The sequence below is a fragment of the Pinus tabuliformis genome, chromosome J (assembly GCF_031772625.1).
Source record: "Pinus tabuliformis cultivar Carrire ecotype Pingquan chromosome J, CPIR1, whole genome shotgun sequence".
Lineage (NCBI taxonomy): Eukaryota > Viridiplantae > Streptophyta > Pinopsida > Pinales > Pinaceae > Pinus > Pinus tabuliformis.
Genome location: NC_142295.1, coordinates 456849552 through 456868250, shown reverse-complemented (window position 1 = coordinate 456868250; position 18699 = coordinate 456849552). Strand labels below are relative to the sequence as shown.

Genomic DNA, 18699 nt, shown 5'->3' with positions numbered 1-18699 from the left:
GATAGGATCATGGACACACAAGTCAAGAACACTCTCTATCATAGGATCCAACTCTATCGAGTCATCAAAGTAGACCAACTCCTTCACTAAGGCAAGTGGTTCACCAAGGACCAGGTTCAACAAAAATTTCCTCACCTCATGGAGGCTCTGCACATAATGGGGACCATTGCTTTCCTAAACGGGGGAGGATTGATCCAAGTGGATATTGGTGGCCACCAACCTATTCCACCTATTTCTCCTGTTGGTTCCATAATTTTCCTTGATTATAGCAACATTTACTATTTTTAGCAGTTTTTCGGGTCTTGAACTTCTGGAGTTGTTTTGACCCCAAAAATGATGTTTTTTGAGGTCTGCAACAAGCCCATTGCAACCTACAAGGACCTGTAGCAAATCATGTAGTACTTTGAGCGATATTTCCAACGAGGTATCGTATGCGACAAAAGGAGATCATATTCCCAAGTTACGACCCCAGGGAGTTGGTTGCCCAAATAACCCCAATTAGGCCCAAAAAATCTTAGCGTTCTATGTCTTGGGGTTAGGGTTTTGGGTGTTTAGGGTTTTCCCTTGAGCCTCATTGTAACACAGTTCATAGGCATGTGGCCACCACATATCTTCTCAAAGATAAGCTACCATCGTCTAAGCTAGTTTATTTCCATTCTTCTGGATCAAAGGAACATTTGAAAATTGTAAAGGGGGTCTTCAAATGTTTATGTGGCACTTAAAATTATGCAATATGATACCAAGGAACACTTTGAGATTGCAAAGAGGTAGATATGCCAAACCCTCTTGACACAAACTAGGCTATAGATTTTAACAACATAAGATCTATGAATGATCACTTTTTAAAATTAATTGGGGAAGTAAGTTGGATGAGAAAGAGGTCGGTTGTAGTTGTATTGTTGACTACAAAATTTGAGTACATGAAAACCATTCATGGAAATAGGAAGCTATCATTGGTTGTAAATATTGTGATTAAGTATTGAATTTGTTCAAAAAGCAGCGAGAATAAGTTGTGATAGCTCGAGTGCAATCTCTTCTATCATTCCAAAGCAAAGCATATTGGTGTATAATACAATTCCTGTTATAGACATGGTTGAATAAAACAAAACATTGTTGGAGAAGGTTAATATCTTGAATAATGTCATAGATACATTGATAAAGTTTTTTCGTATTAAAAAATTCTATTCGGGTATAGAATTAATGAGCATTATTTCCCCTAGCAGTTGATTATATGAAAGCCTTCCCCTTTCCCCCATTTTTGCAAAGAATACAAGTGGGAAAATGTTGGACATGAGTTATACTCTTTGTCGATAGAATTAGTCTCATCCTAGAGAAAAATGATTCCAAAGGGGTAGCAATCCCCTAGAAAGGTTTCCGAGATGGGCTCGTGAATGAAAAAATTGGGCCTATTTTTGGCATGTTTTATGATTTTTTAATCAATTTTTTTTCAACCCATTGTAAGTGAATTCCAATTAGGGAAGTAGAGTTGTAATCTAGTTTGAGTTAACATATTATATTTTTGGATGCTATAGAATACCTAATTATTGTATTGTAAATGGTGAAGTTAATGTAATGAGATAAAGAGAGGAGCAACTCTTAATTAGGCTAGTTTTCCTGATTAAGGGTTTCTATGGTAAACATTTCTCTATTTTGTGTGTGCGCACGTGTGTGAAAGCTATTTGTATTTCATGCATTTTATGGTTTTTTATTATTTCTTTTCTTGCTTAGGTTTATCAAATGGTTCAAGGATGAGGAGGACGAAAAAATTTAGGTAAGGAACCCTTTTGGTAGTTTCTGCATGGTCAAACATGGGTACGAGGTAATGTTTTTCTCAAATTAGAAGAAAAATACTATCTTGGAATGAAAGAAGGTCTAGAAGATAAAAGATCCATTAAAATGCAAACTTTTTCTATGGATATCAATCCCCAACAAATTCCCTGCTTGGATGGTGTCCTTATGATTTTTTGAGGGTCTTGTGTAGTGTACACTATTCAAAGGTGCCTTAGAGACAACTTTTCATATTTTGGTTGGTTTTCATTTCTCATTAGAAGTGTGGGATGCAACAATGACCCTTACAAGATAGATTGTATCTTGGAGAGGCAATTCCTTAGAAGAAATCCTAAACACCTAGTGGGAAAAGAAAAGATTAGGAGAATATGAAACATTCCCTTTATTAATTTGTTAGCCCATTTTGAAGGCTATGAATTGGATGCTTTATGAGGAAATGTTGATCTCCCCCTACAGATTGTTTACAAGAACAAGTTTACTTTTGAAGGTTGTATGAAGGAAATCAATATTAAGGTCCCTAGGCAAATTATGTATCTTTAGATTGATAAGTCCAAATTGGCGGGATTCTTCATTAGTGATTTTGAAGGAAATCCTACGAAGTATGGAGTAAGGAGTCTCGTTCATTTCTCAATATCATTCATTTTCCTTTTCATATGGCTTATGTTTGGATTATAATAACATGGATAATGTTAAAGTTATCCTTATGCCCATGGACAATGTAGTTAGTGTTGAAAATGCAACAAGATGATGGAGCTTAGTGGAAAGGAGTCGCCTTCACTAAGTGGGCCCACAGGCTATTTTTGGCACAAAGTCTATTTTTAGACATATGGATCATGGTCTATGAGTTGCAGGATGCTATTTGTGGATGATTGGTCATGTTGGTAAAAATAGATGGACTTCTATTTTTAGACATATGGGCGTAGTCTATTTTTAGACTGCCAGTCTAGAAATAGAACAGTTGAATATTATTAGCTCTTAATAGTATTTGGACTATAAACATTATCTTATCCTCTTGGAGCACTTCAGTTCGAGCTACGGATGTGGTACATGCAACTGCCAGAAGGAAATATGCTTTTCTTATGGGTCAGTTGAGCTATTGCATGATGGACTTCAGTTAGAACTCAAGTGATTGAGTTTGGTGGAGTTGATTGAGGAGTTGATGGAGTTGTGTTCAGTTTGACTTGGTTGAATTAGTTGTATTTAGTCTAACTACAGAATACAGTAGTGATGAGTGATGTGAATTAATTATTAATTAATTCACTAATTATTAACTCATAAAGCAACTAAAGAATACATCAGTTAACTCAGTGCATGGACAGTTCAGTGGAGACAAGTGTTAGAGGTGGGTGAAAGAGTGAGACTGCTATCAGTTGTGACTATAGTTGTGCATGAGATTTGCACATGCATTGATGGAGATTGCCAATGAGGATTGCACATACAAGTCAAGGAAAACGAGCTTGGATCATTCCTATTCTTGCTTTGGATTGCACAGTAGAGGCAGGCAGACAACATAGGAGATTTGAACTTGTGACTTGATTCAAATCTGAGCTAGTTTGTATGTAACAGGTGGAGATAGTACTGAGTACTTGTGAGGAGTATTGTACTATGTATTGTTACATGTTCTCTATCATTATAATATACAGATAGTTGGGGGTTTTCAGCTGTATGATTTCCCCGGTTACATACTGTGTTAATGTGCACATGCGATTGATGTTTCATTGTTTTTAATTGCACAAAATTGATGATCAACGTAGAGGAGGTTATGTATTATGCATGCATTCCGCAATAGTGTATAATCAGGATAATCTATGTGAATAAGTGTTATATTATTCAAAACTTCTACATGGTATCAGAGCCAGGTTGATCATCAGATCTATTATTCAGAAAGTGATTACATTTTATTTCTTCAGGCAGAGTCTATAATCGGGCCAGGTAGCCTCTGGATTCATCCTTCTTTTGGAAGGTGAGATATCCGGTGAATACCCATACAGTCAATCTCTGTACGAGAAATACTTTGTTATCACGAATTTTAGATCAGAAGCGGTTGAGTTTTGAGCTGGTGGAATTCGAATTTGCAGCAATGTTTTCTTAGTGTCAAAGTTGAAATGTCTTTCAACGGTTTGCGATTGGAGTATGCCCTTGAAGGCAGCTTGAATTATATTGCATGGAAAGACAGGATGGAGGCGGTGTTAGATGACAATGGGTTGAAGGAGTTCATAGAGGCTGAGGTCCCAAAGCCTATTGATGCTGCTCACATTGAGGTTTGGCAAAAGAAGACAACAAAGTGTCGAAGGATTCTGTTGGAGGGCGTGAAGGATCACATTGTATCCAGCCTGCATGGAAAGGCTTCTCCATACTTGATGTGGAAAGTGTTGACACATTTATTCCAAAGCAAGAGCGAGTAGAGGAAGTTGGCGCTCAAGGATAAACTCAGAAACATTAAGTGTGAGAATGGAGACAGTATGCCCAAGTATCTCACGAAGTTCACCCAATGCCGGGATGAGCTGGGAAGTGTGGGGGTGACTGTCGATGATGAGGACTTGGTGAGCTTGGCTCTCCTTGGTCTTTCGAAGAGTTGGCATTCCTATCAGGACTTTTTCAATGGTTGGGAGAAATTTCTAGGATGGGAGAGACTTTGGTCGGATCTTGTGCAAGAGGAGATTAGGCGGAATACCAGGGGCGGATCTTCATCAAAGGAATCTGATGAAGAAAATTGCGCTTTGGCTACCAAAGCAAAGAAGAGGAAGGAGAAGGTTTCTCTTTCCGAATCCAGTTCTTCCAATGATGGGAAGAAGGGTGACAAATTGAAAGTGCGATGCTTTTGTTGTCATGAGGTGGGCCATTATGCTGCAAATTGTCCATGGAGGAAATCCAAGAAGGGATCCGGCGAAGGATCTGAAGGTGCGGCACTTGCTTCACAGTTGAGTTGGATTTCACACTCTTCGCATGCATGGTTTCATCCATGGTGGGAAGTGGTTGGTTTCTTGACAGTGGAGCTTCTTTCCACATGACCGATGACAAGAGTTTGTTCAGTACTTTGGAGGAGAAAGATCTCCAGATACTCATAGCGATGGGTAATGATGAGAAGTATAGTGTCTCAGGTGTAGGCACGATTATTTTTCAGAGGGAGAATGGAGCTCACCTTACCTTGACCGATGTCAAGTATGTACCAGGACAGAAGAGAAACTTGGTGTCGATCGCGATTCTAGAAGACAGAGGCTATGATGTAGTCTTCAGTAAGGGAAAGGTTTTCCTTGGACACATCATCACTAGACAAGTGAAGCAGATTGGTTCACGGGTCAAGAACCTGTATGCTCTTGAGGTTCAAGATGTATTCAAAGCCTTGAGCAGCGAGGCAACTGATGGAGACTTGGTGGTTGATAGGGAGCGTATATTACCTCTCAACATGCAGAGCCAGAAGAAGTCTTAGACGATTGTGGAGGAGCCACGATTGGTGCAGCAGCTTCAGGAGGTTGTGGAGCAGCCACAACAAGGGAAGCTGAGAGGAGATCGAGTAGAGACATCTACTCATGCAGGTACCTCCAATAGGGGGAAACTTCGAGCCAGGTGGGCTGAGGTATCACATGCATCCATACCTCCAGGTAGGAGGTGGGGCGATATAGAGTGATCATCCCAAGGAGGAGGGGCAGGATCGTTGAGGTACCCAACCTCTTGGATGAGACCTTGCTACGGGAGCCCCGATGTGGAGTAGCAGGAACTGACTGATTTGGTAGAGACAGATGCGGATGGAGCGGCAGAGAGAGCAACAGTGTAGGGAATCCCAGGACAGCGCATAGCTAGTAGGTTGCAGCAATGCGAGAGGCACAAGTGTTTTGCACAGTGCTAGGTGGCACAGAGAAGTGTGCAATGGTGCGAGATGCATGGAGATGTTGCAGTAGCGCAGATGTTAGAGAGGGAGCACTTGTCAGCAGCAGGTAGAGCTTCAGCATCAGAGTATGTTCCTAGCCCAACAGAGTGGTCAGTTGGGAGTGTTTTTGTTCCAAGTGTTGTTGGAGCAAGTGGACCGAGAAAATGTGTTGCATGCAGAACATTCCAGAGTTGCAGGATAGGGGTTGCAGATAATCCATATCTTTTTGAGAGGGGGCGTTGAAAATGCAACAAGATGATGGAGCTTAGTGGAAAGGAGTCACCTTCACTAAGTGGGCCCATAGGCTATTTTTGGCGCAAAGTCTATTTTTAGACATATGGATGATGGTCTATGCGTTGCAGGATGCTATTTGTGGATGATTGGTCATGTTGGTAAAAATGGATGGACTTCTATTTTTAGACATATGGGCGGAGTCTATTTTTTGACTGCCAGTCTAAAAATAGAACAGTCGAATATTATTAGCTCTTAATAATATTTGGACTATAAACATTATCTTATCCTCTTGGAGCACTTCAGTTCGAGCTACGGATGTGGTACATGCAACTGCCAGAAGGAAATACGCTTTTCTTATGGGTCAGTTGAGCTATTGCATGATGGACTTCAGTTAGAACTCAAGTGATTGAGTTTGGTGGAGTTGATTGAGGAGTTGATGGAGTTGTGTTCAGTTTGACTTGGTTGAACTAGTTGTATTTAGTCTAACTGCAGAATACACTAGTGATGAGTGATGTGAATTAATTATTAATTAATTCACTAATTATTAACTCATAAAGCAACTAAATAATACATCAGTTAACTCAGTGCATGGACAGTTCAGTGGAGACAAGTGTTAGAGGTGGGTGAAAGAGTGAGACTGCTATCCGTTGTCACTATAGCTGTGCATGAGATTTGCACATGCATTGATGGACATTTCCAATGAGGATTGCGCAGTACAAGTCAAGGAAAATGAGCTAGGATCATTCCTATTATTGCTTTGGATTGCACAGTAGAGGCAGGCAGACAGCGGAGGAGATTTGAACCTGTGACTTGATTCAGATCTGAGCTAGTTTGTGTGTAACAGGTGGAGATAGTACTGAGTACTTGTGAGGAGTATTGTACTATGTATTGTTACATGTTCTCTATCATTATAATATACAGATAGTTGGGGGTTTTCAGCTGTATGCTTTCCCCGGTTACATACTGTGTTAATGTGCGCATGCGATTGATGTTTCATTGTTTTTAATTCCGCAAAATTGATGATCAACGTAGAGGAGGTTATGTATTATGCATGCATTCCGCAATAGTGTATAATCAGGATAATCTCTGTGAATAAGTGTTATATTATTCAAAATTTCTACAGTTAGAAAAAGACATCTACTCACCCGTATATTTTATCTCTCAATTTGTATTTAACTAGAATTTGGAGCGGGGAAAACATTTAAATCTGTCCATAGATCATTTTATTAAATAAGTAAAAAACAAATTGAATAGATTGATTTCTTTTATTAAATCTTATTAGTGAATTTGAAACATTGACATTCAATCAATACTTATGTGATTTATCCGAAAACTTCTTAAAAAATATTATACAATAATTCGTTACTAAATAGTTCATTTAACTTATTAGAGATTACACAATATAGAGAATCAAAACTAAATATTATAAATGCTAGACAAATATTCTTTGTTTGATGCTTTGTTAACATATGGACACATTTAAGCTTAGCCTTACAGTTTGGATGCTTTCAAAAATTATATTAAAAAATGAAAGAGGTGTTGAACTTGGAGATATTCTATTTGTTAGACCCAATTTTATATTAAAGAGCTAACTCCAATGCTCATTTTTAAAATTTTAATGTCAACGCTTGATGTATTTTAAAGAATAAATAAACTTTGTAGGAGTGGTCGCACACTTTATCAAAAGATCAGTGGTCGCACACTTTATTATATGGGGATGTATATTGAATTTGGAGTTAATTTTAAAAAGAGCAAATCTATTCAGCTGAACTAATCAGACAGATATTGATGTTCTACTGCCTCAGACAAAATAATTAATGACCTCGCATAAAATTTAAAATGTCTTATATTAAGATATTCACATTTTAATATGTAATGAAATGACCAATGAAAAAAATAAATCAAAGATGTAATATTATTATAATAATAAGAGTGTTCACATATTTTTTAATTTTTTTCTCTAATCATTCAAAGCCGTTCGTGTAAGGACCTGCAGTTCTGCCGATGTGCGACCGCGACCTGATGGAGACCACACGCGGGTGGAAGGTCGAACAAACAACGTATGTGCGAGCTCAGACTTGTGCGAGGCATTTTGGAATAATGCGAAGACATGGAGGAGGGCGAGCTGATATATATGCGTGGGAGCATGAGTTAAAACATATGGAGGCCGACCCATACTTGGACACAAAGCCGACGGTGTAGTTGTGATGGAGTACGGGTGCGTAAGGCGTGGAGGACGAGTCGGTCGGGTGAGCCAACTCGCCCTGCCACCCGTATAAACAAGTGAAGCATGGAGCTCATTTGACAAGCAATCGCTCAACCATCAAAGCATATTCGCTCATGTGAGAAAGGCGCAGATCTAAGTGCGTGGAAGCTAAGGAGAAAGGCGTAGATTTGGGTGATGCGCTCATTCTTGGGCAAGGCCGCACAGAGGTAGCGTTTCTCGGTTTTGGGTGAAGGGCGCGGGCAAGGTCGCCCGCTGGTTGGAGTGAGGCGTGCACGGGTGTGTGGCGCCCGGTTTGTGCGACGACTTGGCACGGGTTCTTGGGTGACTCGGGTGAGCACCCGCCCATCGTGCAAGTGTGCACAGTGACTTGGTGAAGTGTTGAGATTGTGGACAAAGGTGTGCCCTGGGTGGAAGCGCCGTGTGTGGTGACTTGGAGGCGTGCCCAAGTTGGGCAAACAACACGATCGTGCGACGAGGTGAACGAAGGGTTGGTGAGTCGTGCGGCGACCGTGCAGAGGCGCTGACGAGCTGGGCAACCAAGTTTGCCAAAGATTGTAAATTTGGCTAAGTATGAAACTTGGGGTTTCCAAGTATACTTGTAAAGCTTTGTAATATTGAAAGACTGTATAATATATTATTCGGGCAGACTCATTGTTCCAGGAGTTTCCCCTCCCTTTATACTATGCAATTGTGTTCTTCATTTACAATTGCTGATGTTAATGAATGTGTATGGGTGTTCATTGGTATAAAGGATAACATAATAATACTTGGTTGCGAAACACAAACTAAGTAGGAGTAAGTGGTTAGGCGTAGTCCACGAACATAAGTATTGGTGAAAAGAAAGTGTTCGGTGGTGCCGCACCTCGCTAAGAGCGGTTGAAAGATTACTGTCGGGTTGGGGCGTGACAGGTGGTATCAGAGCTGGTCTGAAGACTTGGAGGAGTCTTGCAGGAAGCTGGGTGAAGCAGGTGTACATACACTTGACAGTTGGTGACAGTGAAGCAGGTACTTGTAGGTGAAGGAAGTTGTTTCACATACAAGTGGAACAAGGGCTGGTTCAGGTTGCAGGCATCTTGGTGAAGCTGTTGGATGGTCGAAACTAGATCGCAAAGAAGAAGGAAGCTGTTAGCAATGGCAGCTGAATCTCAGGCTGGGTCTAGTCACAGTGCGAAGGATGCTACTATGGCATTCATGGAGAAAGTGTTGGAAAAGATGGAGGACTTGGAAGCTTTTTGGACTAAGAAGATGGACTTGATCGAGAGAGATCAAGAGGCCAATTCAAAGATGAGGGAAGAGCTCGAGGAACTCCAGACTCAACACGAGTACACTGATCTTATGTGTACACAACTTGAAGTAAGGGTCAAGGAGGTTGAAGAGGCAAGAGACCAAGGTCTTGCAGAGATCGTGGGCTTGCAAATATCTCTTAACGAAGCTAGAGATGAGATCGTGGTGTTGAAGAAGGCCGTGAGGCATAACTCAGGTGGAGGAGTGCCTCATGTGAAAGTCAAGGAACCGGAACCTTATGATGGTACAAGGAGTGCAAAGACTCTTGGAAACTTTCTTTGGGACATGGAGCAATACTTGGAATGCTTGGGTATATCCGATGATGAGATGAAGGTCAAGGTAGTTGCTCAGTTCTTGACAAAGGATGTTAAGATGTGGTGGCGAAGGAGGATGGATCAGATTTCCAATGGCAGTGCTGATGACATTACTTCGTTGGATGAGATGAAGAAAGCTTTGCAGACCCATTTTAGTCCTCAGGATGAAACGTGGGAAGCAAGGATGAAAATTAAGTTCATAAAGCAGACCGGGAACCTTCAGACATATCAGCGAGAGTTTACAAGTGTGGTTCTGGAACTTCCTGACATGGCGGAGAGGGACAAGGTGTTAAATTTCATTATTGGATTGAAGCCTTGGGTACGCAATGAAGTGAAGAGGCAGAGGATTAGAACACTTGAGGAAGCTTTTGCTGCTGTGGACAGGTTGGTGGAGCATCATGATGAGACTTCTGATGATAGGAAGAAGAAGTCTGATAAGCCGAAAGATAAGAAGAAGGATGATGCTTCAAAATCGGATGATAATTCGAAGACGAAGAAAGCCTTGAAGTGTTGGATATGTGCTGGACCACATATGATGAAGAATTGTCCTTCTAAACCGAAAGTGGCTGCGATTGCACAATCTAATACGAAGAATGAAGAAGCTTCTGTGGGGATGATGCAGATACTTGGTGGTGTTGCTGCTACAGAGGTGATCTCTCGGAGGGATCCTAAAAGGAACATGTTGGAGTATGTTTGGATGAAGGTTGGAGGTGCTGATATACTCACTATGGTGGATAGTGGGGCCTCTCACAACTTCATGGGTGAAGATATTGCGAGAAGAATTGGGTTGAAATTTGTACGGTGAAGGCACAGATGAAGACAGTCAATTCTCCTCCTGACAATGTTCTTGGTGTAGCTGAAAAAGTGGACACAACACTAGGTGAGTGGACAGGGAAGGTCGACTTCACTATAGTGCGGATTGATGACTATGAGGCTGTGCTGGGAATGGAATTCATGAAACAATTTGATGCTATGATTGTTCCACATTTGAAGAAGTTGTACATTTACGATGGAAGGGAAGATGTACCCATTGGTGTTCCAACCATTGGAGTGACAAGGCTTGATTGTAAGTTGGCAGTGATGCAAATGGAGGATGAGAAGCAAATGGAAGATATGAGTAAGCAGTTGTCTATGGTTGAGACAAAGCTTACCGAGCAGTCATTAGTCATCAGGACACTTTCAGATAGTATCTTGGATTTATCAAGAAGACTAGAAGTGGTTGAGGATGATGATGATGATGATGAGGCATATGTGAGGCCGAATGTCTGGGGGGAGGATTGGGTCACTTATCTACAGAGGATGGAGATAGAAGATCCTGACAGATGGATTGAGATGATTAGTGAGGGTGAGCCTTCAGGCTCTACTCCCTCCACATCTTCTTAGATGACAAGAAGATGGGGCTCATTATTAGCTGCTCATGGCAGTGAGTCCTTAAAACAGGTTGAGCAGGTATGGCAAATGGTGCAGGGATGGCTTGGCATCAAGCATCATAACATGTTGCAGATGGGATGGAGTTTCCATGGACCTGAGCATGGGAGAGATTCTTGGTGAGTCTGAGATGTGGCAGAATCTGAGATAGACTGGTGAAGGCATAAGGATGGACATTCTTATGATTTGAGTGTGACAGTTGGATTGATCACCCGACTAGTTCAAGTCATGAGGGCTAGCAGTGTACTAGAGAGATGTTGACATCAGGCAAGCGAGGAGGACGGTTCACAGGATCAGGACGACACGTGATGGAGATGAAGTTCTACATATGTTGCATGGATGTTTGTAGTATGTGGAGGAGTTGACACCATGGACCAAGGATGAGACAGACATTGATGTTGATCTTGGTGGATGGCTACCAGGATGGTATGTTGTCGAGGACGACAATGATTTTAGGTGGAGGAGGATGTAAGGACTTGCAGTTCCGCCGATGTGCGACTGCAACCGGATGGAGACCGCACGCGGGTGGAAGGTCGAAAAAACAGCATATGTGCGAGCTCAGACTTGTGCAAGGCATTGTGGAATAATGCGAAGACATGGAGGAGAGCGAGCTGATATATATGCGTGGGAGCATGAGTTAAAACATATGGAGGCCGACCCATACTTGGACACAAAGCCGTCGGTGTAGTTGTGATGGAGTAGGGTGCGTAAGGCGTGGAGGACGAGTTGGCCGGGTGAGCCAACTCACCCTGCCACCCGTATAAACAAGTGAAGCATGGAGCTCATTTGACAAGCAATCGCTCAACCATCATCTTCACTCATGTGAGAAAGGCGCAGACGACGATCGTGCAGAGGCGCCGACGAGCTGGGCAACCAAGTTTGTTGAAGATTGTAAATTTAGCTAAGTATGAAACTTAGGGTTTCCAAGTATACTTGTAAAGCTTTGTAATATTGAAATACTGCATAATATATTATTCGGGCAGACTCATTGTTCAGGGAGTTGCCCCTCCCTTTATACTGTGCAATTGTGTTCTTCATTTATAATTGCTGATGTTAATGAATGTGTATGGGTGTTCATTGGTATAAAGGATAACATAATAATACTCGGTTTCGTAACACAAACTAAGTAGGAGTAAGTGGTTAGGCGTAGTCCACGAACATAACTATTGGTGAAAAGAAAGTGTTCGGTGGTGCCGCACCTTGCTAAGACCGGTTGAAAGGTTACCACCTGCTTGGGGGCGTGACACTTCGTATGCTAGTCCGCTACTTTGTTGGCAGGATATATTGGGTTTAGGTTTTTTCCCTAGTATAGTTTGTTTTGATTAGCAAAAATTTGTAATTTTCTTATAGTTTAATATTAGAAATTTATTTTATTATTTTTTATAATGTTTTCATATATTTATTTCAAATATAATTGATTCATTTTTTGATTTGGCAATAATTATAAGTATACAATTTTTTTAGTTAATTGTACTATCAAATCTTTAGTTGTATATATTGTCATTAATATATTATTTCAATTCCTTTAACACTTTATTTTAAGATACTCTTACTGCACAAGTGAAATTTCATATCAATAAAAAATAATTTTGTCTCATTCAACGAAAATTAGCTTGTGAAAATACAGGCTTTGTAATGTTAAATACAGTTGCAAAGTGGTCCTCCTTCCTAGTTTTATTGCACACAGTGATTGTTAAAATGTAACATTTTAATAATTTTTTTTTTTACAATAGCTTTTGGAACACTTTCAAATGTGGCGAAAGAATATATTATATTTTTACTTATCAAGTGCCTTCCTTCACATAATTAATATTTACAAAACATTTCGATACCTAAAAAATGACATAATTGATATTTACAAAACATTTAGATACCTAGAAAACGATATAATTGATATTTACAAAACATTTAGATACCAAAAAAAAGAGAAGTGTGAGCAGCTATAAATCTTTATCAAATTTTTATCATGGTATAAAATGAAAATGAAAATTGTAATGTAAATATTATAATTTTTATTTTTCGTATACATTTTTAATTAAAATAAAAATAATTAATTTAGTTTTATAAATTAATTAAATAGTAAATTAATTTATTTCACAATATATTTTATGTTATTTAAAATAAAAATAAAAACATAAAATTAATTAAATTAAAAATTATTATGGTTATTGTTATTATTATTAAAAAATAATAATAAATTAATTAGTGAAATAAGATATGTGAGATATTGTTTATAATTCAAGGTTTACAAATTATAAAAAGAAAATTAAAAAAATATAGTCTAAACATTGCAAGGTTTTGGTTTTTATTTTTATTTTTCACTTTGAAATTTATAAGAATTGTAAATTTGAATTGTAAAATTTGTGAATTTTTTTATCCACTAGATTTATTTATACATTCAAAACTATATACAAGTTTAGAATTTTCTAAAAATTGTATTTCTTTGTTTATTTTACAAAACAAAGAACATAAAACAATTAGATTAAAATTATTAAAACTATTAAAATCTAAGTCTAAATCTAACTACTTCCCTTTAAACTCTCAATATTACAATACTGGATTAAATTAGGGTTCGTTGACGAACCAAAGTGGGTTAGGCCTCTGGTACATTAGGGTGTTAAATGTCATTCATCATGAGTGCCTTAACCCAACTCGCTATTAATATCTGGTTTTTATTTGTTTTTTTGTTTTTTGCTTTTTTTGTTTTTTTTTTTTTAATTTAGGTAGCTTTTATTCTAATAATCACAATGTGCTATCATTAAAATTGTATTTATAAATATAAAAGTGAATGTCGAAGGGAGTAGGTTAATGGTTTGGTCATTAGAATTAGCTTTTGAGTACAATAGCTCCATTTCTTAAATTTTTTTTATTAAAACAATTATTTAAAATGACTCACTTAAACTTATAAATTTTCTAATTTATAATTAAATTTTAAATAAAATAAATAAAATAATTTAAATAAATTATTACAATTCAAATGGCAAATATTATTTTATTCAGATTTTTAATATAATTAAATAAAGTTGAAAAAATACTCAAGTGTAACATACTTCTTTAAAAAGAATTAGTCAATAAAAAACATTGAACATTTTATTTATTATTATTAAAAAATACTTACAATACCATTTGTTCCATTAAAAAAAGAGCGCTAATGTGGTTCAAAAAGCAATAAAAATAAATTAACCAACTTATATCTTTGCACCAATTAGCATACATGATCCAATTTGTAGGGAATCTGAACAAAATGTACGTTGTTAATTTAGTAAATTAATTCAAGTTTATAATATGTAAAATCTTATACAAAATATTCATCTTTAAATTCAGGTTAAATATCTACGAATTCCAAATCCACATTGGTTTATGTGAAGTTTTCTCTTTTTTTTTTTATAGTGGGAAAACCTATCATAAACTAACATTTGAATAGTCGTCTTTGGATGCTATCCACAAATGCACGCTGACTCATCACTGAAATTTATATTTAAAAGAAAAATTATAAAATGGGGTATGTTAATAAAAAAAATTAACAATATGTTATCAAAAACTTTAGAATTTACAAATTGCATAACTTAACTTTGTATACTTCAAAATAAAGACTCTTTCTTTAATCTCTTGTTTTCCAATTTTATCTTTTCTTTTTCCTTTTTCTTTTTCTTCTGATTATAATTTACAATTTCTGCATGCATTTATATAATTTACGTTCTGCATGCATTTATATAATTTACGTTCTTATAAATCTTGTTTTCCAATTTTATCTTTTCTTTCTTTTTTCTTCGGATTATAATTTACAATTTCTGCATGCATTTATATAATTTACTTTCTGCATGCATTTATATAGACTTCAAATCTTTATAGTTATTTAATTTAATTTAGCGATATTTAAATTAAACCACACTACTATGTAGCGTGTGCGTGTTAACTCTGTTCTCGAGTTAGTAGACTTGAACTTCGCCGGATTTAACATGAACTTCGGTTTAAGAATCGAGTACGCCACAATTTCCGACGTCTTCCGAGTCCCGACAGTTGTGGGGTTACCGGGTTCTCGACTTATCAAGCCTTGTTGTACACGGCATGTGTGAGATTTTGGTACGGCAGAGTTGGTACGGATAGTAAAGTAAAGGCATCGAAATGGAGAGACCTTCATTGCAGTGTAACTCGATGGAATGAATGGCATCCTTTTTCTGGAACATTCCGACGCCGGCCGCTTGGCGTTTGCCCCATTTACAATTTTCCTTTTCACAACCAAGAAATTCCAAATTTTTGGTCCACCGACTTGAAGTCTACTTCTCCCTAATTGTACGGCAATGGCATGACTTTCAATGCCGTACCAATATGGATCAAAGGAATATTCGCTGCCCTGTTCGTCTTTTTTATTACCTGGCTTACCTGTCCTGAACTAAAGCGGGCAAGCTGGGCAGCTTTTGTATCTTTAATCTTTCAACAGAGTAAGCAAACCCAAGAACACACCAGCAACAACAATGACGGAGGCCCTCCTTCAAAACTATCAGTTGCAAGAGGAAGTGATCGGCAGAGGCCGATTCGGAGTCATCAGGAGATGTTTCAACCGGCAAAGTGGGCAACAGGCCGCCTGCAAAACCATAACAAAAGCAGATCTGCATGATTCCGTGGACAGAGAATGCCTCAACAACGAAATCAAGATCATGCAGTACCTCTCAGGGCATCCCACTGTGGTTTCACTTCATGACGTTTATGAGGATGATGAGTTTGTCCATCTGGTAATGGAGATGTGCTCAGGCGGAGATCTGTTCGATCGAATCGTTAGCAAGAAGAAAACAGTACCCTTTTCCGAAGAGGAGGCCGCTACCATCCTGCAAAAGTTCATGGAGGCCATCAGTTACTGCCACTCCATGGGAATCGCCCACCGAGATATAAAACCTGACAACATTCTCTTTGCCAATAATTCAAATTCTCTCGCTCAAATCAAGCTCGCAGACTTTGGGCAGGCCTCCTTTTTCTCTCCAGGTATGATAATTATGTTAGCCCCCTTCCCCTGTCATTAAAGTCAGAAATTTTTTAGCATGGCTTAATGAATCCCTGGTTAAAACCCTCAGATTAATGTATGCAGGGGAAGAATCGATTCAAGGAATTATGGGTACTCCGTATTACGTAGCACCGGAGGTGTTGGGAGGGAAGGATTACGGTGAGAAAGTGGATGTGTGGAGCGCAGGGGTGATCTTGTACATAATTCTGAGTGGAGTTCCTCCTTTCGTGGGCGAGACGCCGCAGGAGATATTTGAGGCAGTCCTGTGTGGGCGCCTTCGCTTCCCATGTGATCGGTGGCTGTCGATATCACACTCCGCTAAGGACTTAATACGCCGGATGCTCTGCAGAGACGTGACCAGGAGATTGAGCGCACATCAAGTCCTCGGTATTCCCTCTATTCTTTTCTACCGTTTTCTTCTAATCGTGAATTTTGCAACTTCATTACAAATTGTTGTTGGGTTGTGTAACGTTCATAGGATGTTGATGGGAAATATTCGTTTTGCTGCAGAGCATCCATGGATCACCACTCATGCACTGCCTAATCTCAGCTAATTTGATTGGCAGAATGTTTTTTGGGTGTGTTGGACAGTTAAAGTGAGATCCCCAAAAAGCAATGAGATGTCCTGTTGTAAGATACGGTGAAGCCTGGGGTAGAGATTCCAGGTTTGAGTCTCGTTATTTCCCTTATGGCAGGGTTGTCTGCCCGGGTTCTTACAGTGGGCATGTTTAAAAATAGTACCTCGCCTAGAATATTTTTGGGTTTTTGTTAAGATCTAGCTTTAGTTTTTGGTTGAGGATTCATCTCATATGTAACAGGCTTTTCAAGTGTAAACGCCGCATATGGTATAGTACAGAAGAACTCATGATACAGAGACCCTTATGTGCAATGGGAGATGAGTTCCGTGAGGTGTGAGAAAGGTCCGTAGATGATAGGTCAAATCACGGCTGCATAGTGTGTGATATACCGTGACTGTAAATATGTCAATGCATAGAAATAAATATACAGAAAGAGCGTTTTTAGCTTCTGTGTCTTCTTCTCGACTTGTGGCAGAAATAAATTTATGTACTGATGGGTTCTTCTAAAAATATTAGATTTATCTTAGCAATTCAAAAACGAGTGAATCATGTATCCTTTCGGTTTAGAACAATTTATGTAAGATTTCAAAAACCATGTTTCAATATTATTAGGCTACTTTTATCCTCGCTCTTATCACTATTTTTTTTAAAGTTTCTACGAAATCTAAATTGGTTAAATTATAGGATATAATGTTCATATGATTAATATTTATATTATTAGTACAATTATATTAAAAATATTAATGTGGTTAATATAATTGAATGTTTCATAAATATAATAAAAAATCATTGCAACACAAAGAACACATTTACGTGATTACTCATATATAAAAAGTTATGGAGAAACTTATTAGAATTGGAACAATCTCTAATCCCTAGGAAATTAGTGGATGGAGAGCCACATGGCACATATTTAATCTTTTTAATTTATTAAAAGTAATGGACCATTTTGCTAAATAAAATTTGCTTATATATAAATGAATGTTATAAATAATAATGAAAAGCTTATCATGGAGGAACTTATTAGAATTGGAATAATCTCAAATCCCTAGGAAATTTGTGAAGGGGGAGCCAACCCAACCTAACAAACTTTTTAATACCTTTAATACACTATAGTCGTTGATAAGCATTAAGACTAAGCATATGCTCCGCATATTCCCTTGAGAATTAATTTAGGCCATCAGTTAAAAAAATAAAATAAAAAATTAACAAATCCTCATCCACCTTAAATTGAAATAAAAAGCTTTTGGCATATATATATATATTTTTTTTTTTTTAATTTTTTAATAAAATAAGTTTTTATTTTATTTTATTAAAACATTTAAATATTGTTAGAATATGTGTGATATATCCACCATTTCATATGATGATTCCATCCATCATCAAGACCACAAAAAACCTTATGAATAAAGAGAACTTTTTTATAAATATTTAAACATTTAAATATTTTTTTTTCCAAATTTTTTATTTTTTATTTTTATTTTTTTATAAATATTTAAATATTTTTATAAATATTTAAACATTTAAATATTTTCTCCGAATTATGATTTTCTTTTTAATTATTAAAATAATTTAATAATTATTTATAAAAAAACATTAATTATCCATTCAAAAGTATATTAATATATTATTTTTTGGTGGGAGAGTCTACGATTTTTCTTTTAACTTATAGTTACAAATTTGATAACATTTTCACTGAGCATTTTATTAACTAATTTAGTTATATGGTTGATAGCAATTAATAAACTTAAAATACTAATACAAGCCAAAAAACCAATTATAGAAATACAAACATAAATCCAATTTTATTTATAAATCACAAATCCCTACTACTAAAATATAAATAACTTAATAAATTTAATCATAATATTTAACTAAAATATACATATTATTTTCTTTCTTCTTTTCAAGATAGCCACATCGATCAACGTAATAAATAAATAAACTTACATTCAAATTAATTTAAATATTAAATATAG

General features: G+C 37.4%; 1 protein-coding gene across 1 annotated transcript; it reads left to right on the top strand.

The window, feature by feature from the left end:
• The first annotated feature begins 15525 nt into the window (after window positions 1-15525).
• On the top strand, window positions 15526-17172 carry LOC149227789 (phosphoenolpyruvate carboxylase kinase 1-like). The gene is made up of 3 exons (XM_089375563.1): window positions 15526-16123; window positions 16227-16529; window positions 16653-17172. The coding sequence occupies exons 1-3, from the start codon at window positions 15619-15621 to the stop codon at window positions 16694-16696; spliced, it is 852 nt and encodes a 283-aa protein (XP_089231689.1). The 5' UTR covers window positions 15526-15618; the 3' UTR covers window positions 16697-17172.
• The last annotated feature ends 1527 nt before the right edge of the window (window positions 17173-18699 follow it).

What these genes read in the sequence shown, in the direction of transcription:
- LOC149227789 (XM_089375563.1), top strand. Translation starts at nt 15,619, where the DNA reads ATGACGGAGGCCCTCCTTCAAAACTATCAGTTGCAAGAGGAAGTGATC. An exon ending in GGCCTCCTTTTTCTCTCCAG is followed by an intron (nt 16,124 to 16,226) that starts GTATGATAATTA and finishes TAATGTATGCAG; the next exon opens with GGGAAGAATCGATTCAAGGA. An exon ending in GAGCGCACATCAAGTCCTCG is followed by an intron (nt 16,530 to 16,652) that starts GTATTCCCTCTA and finishes GTTTTGCTGCAG; the next exon opens with AGCATCCATGGATCACCACT.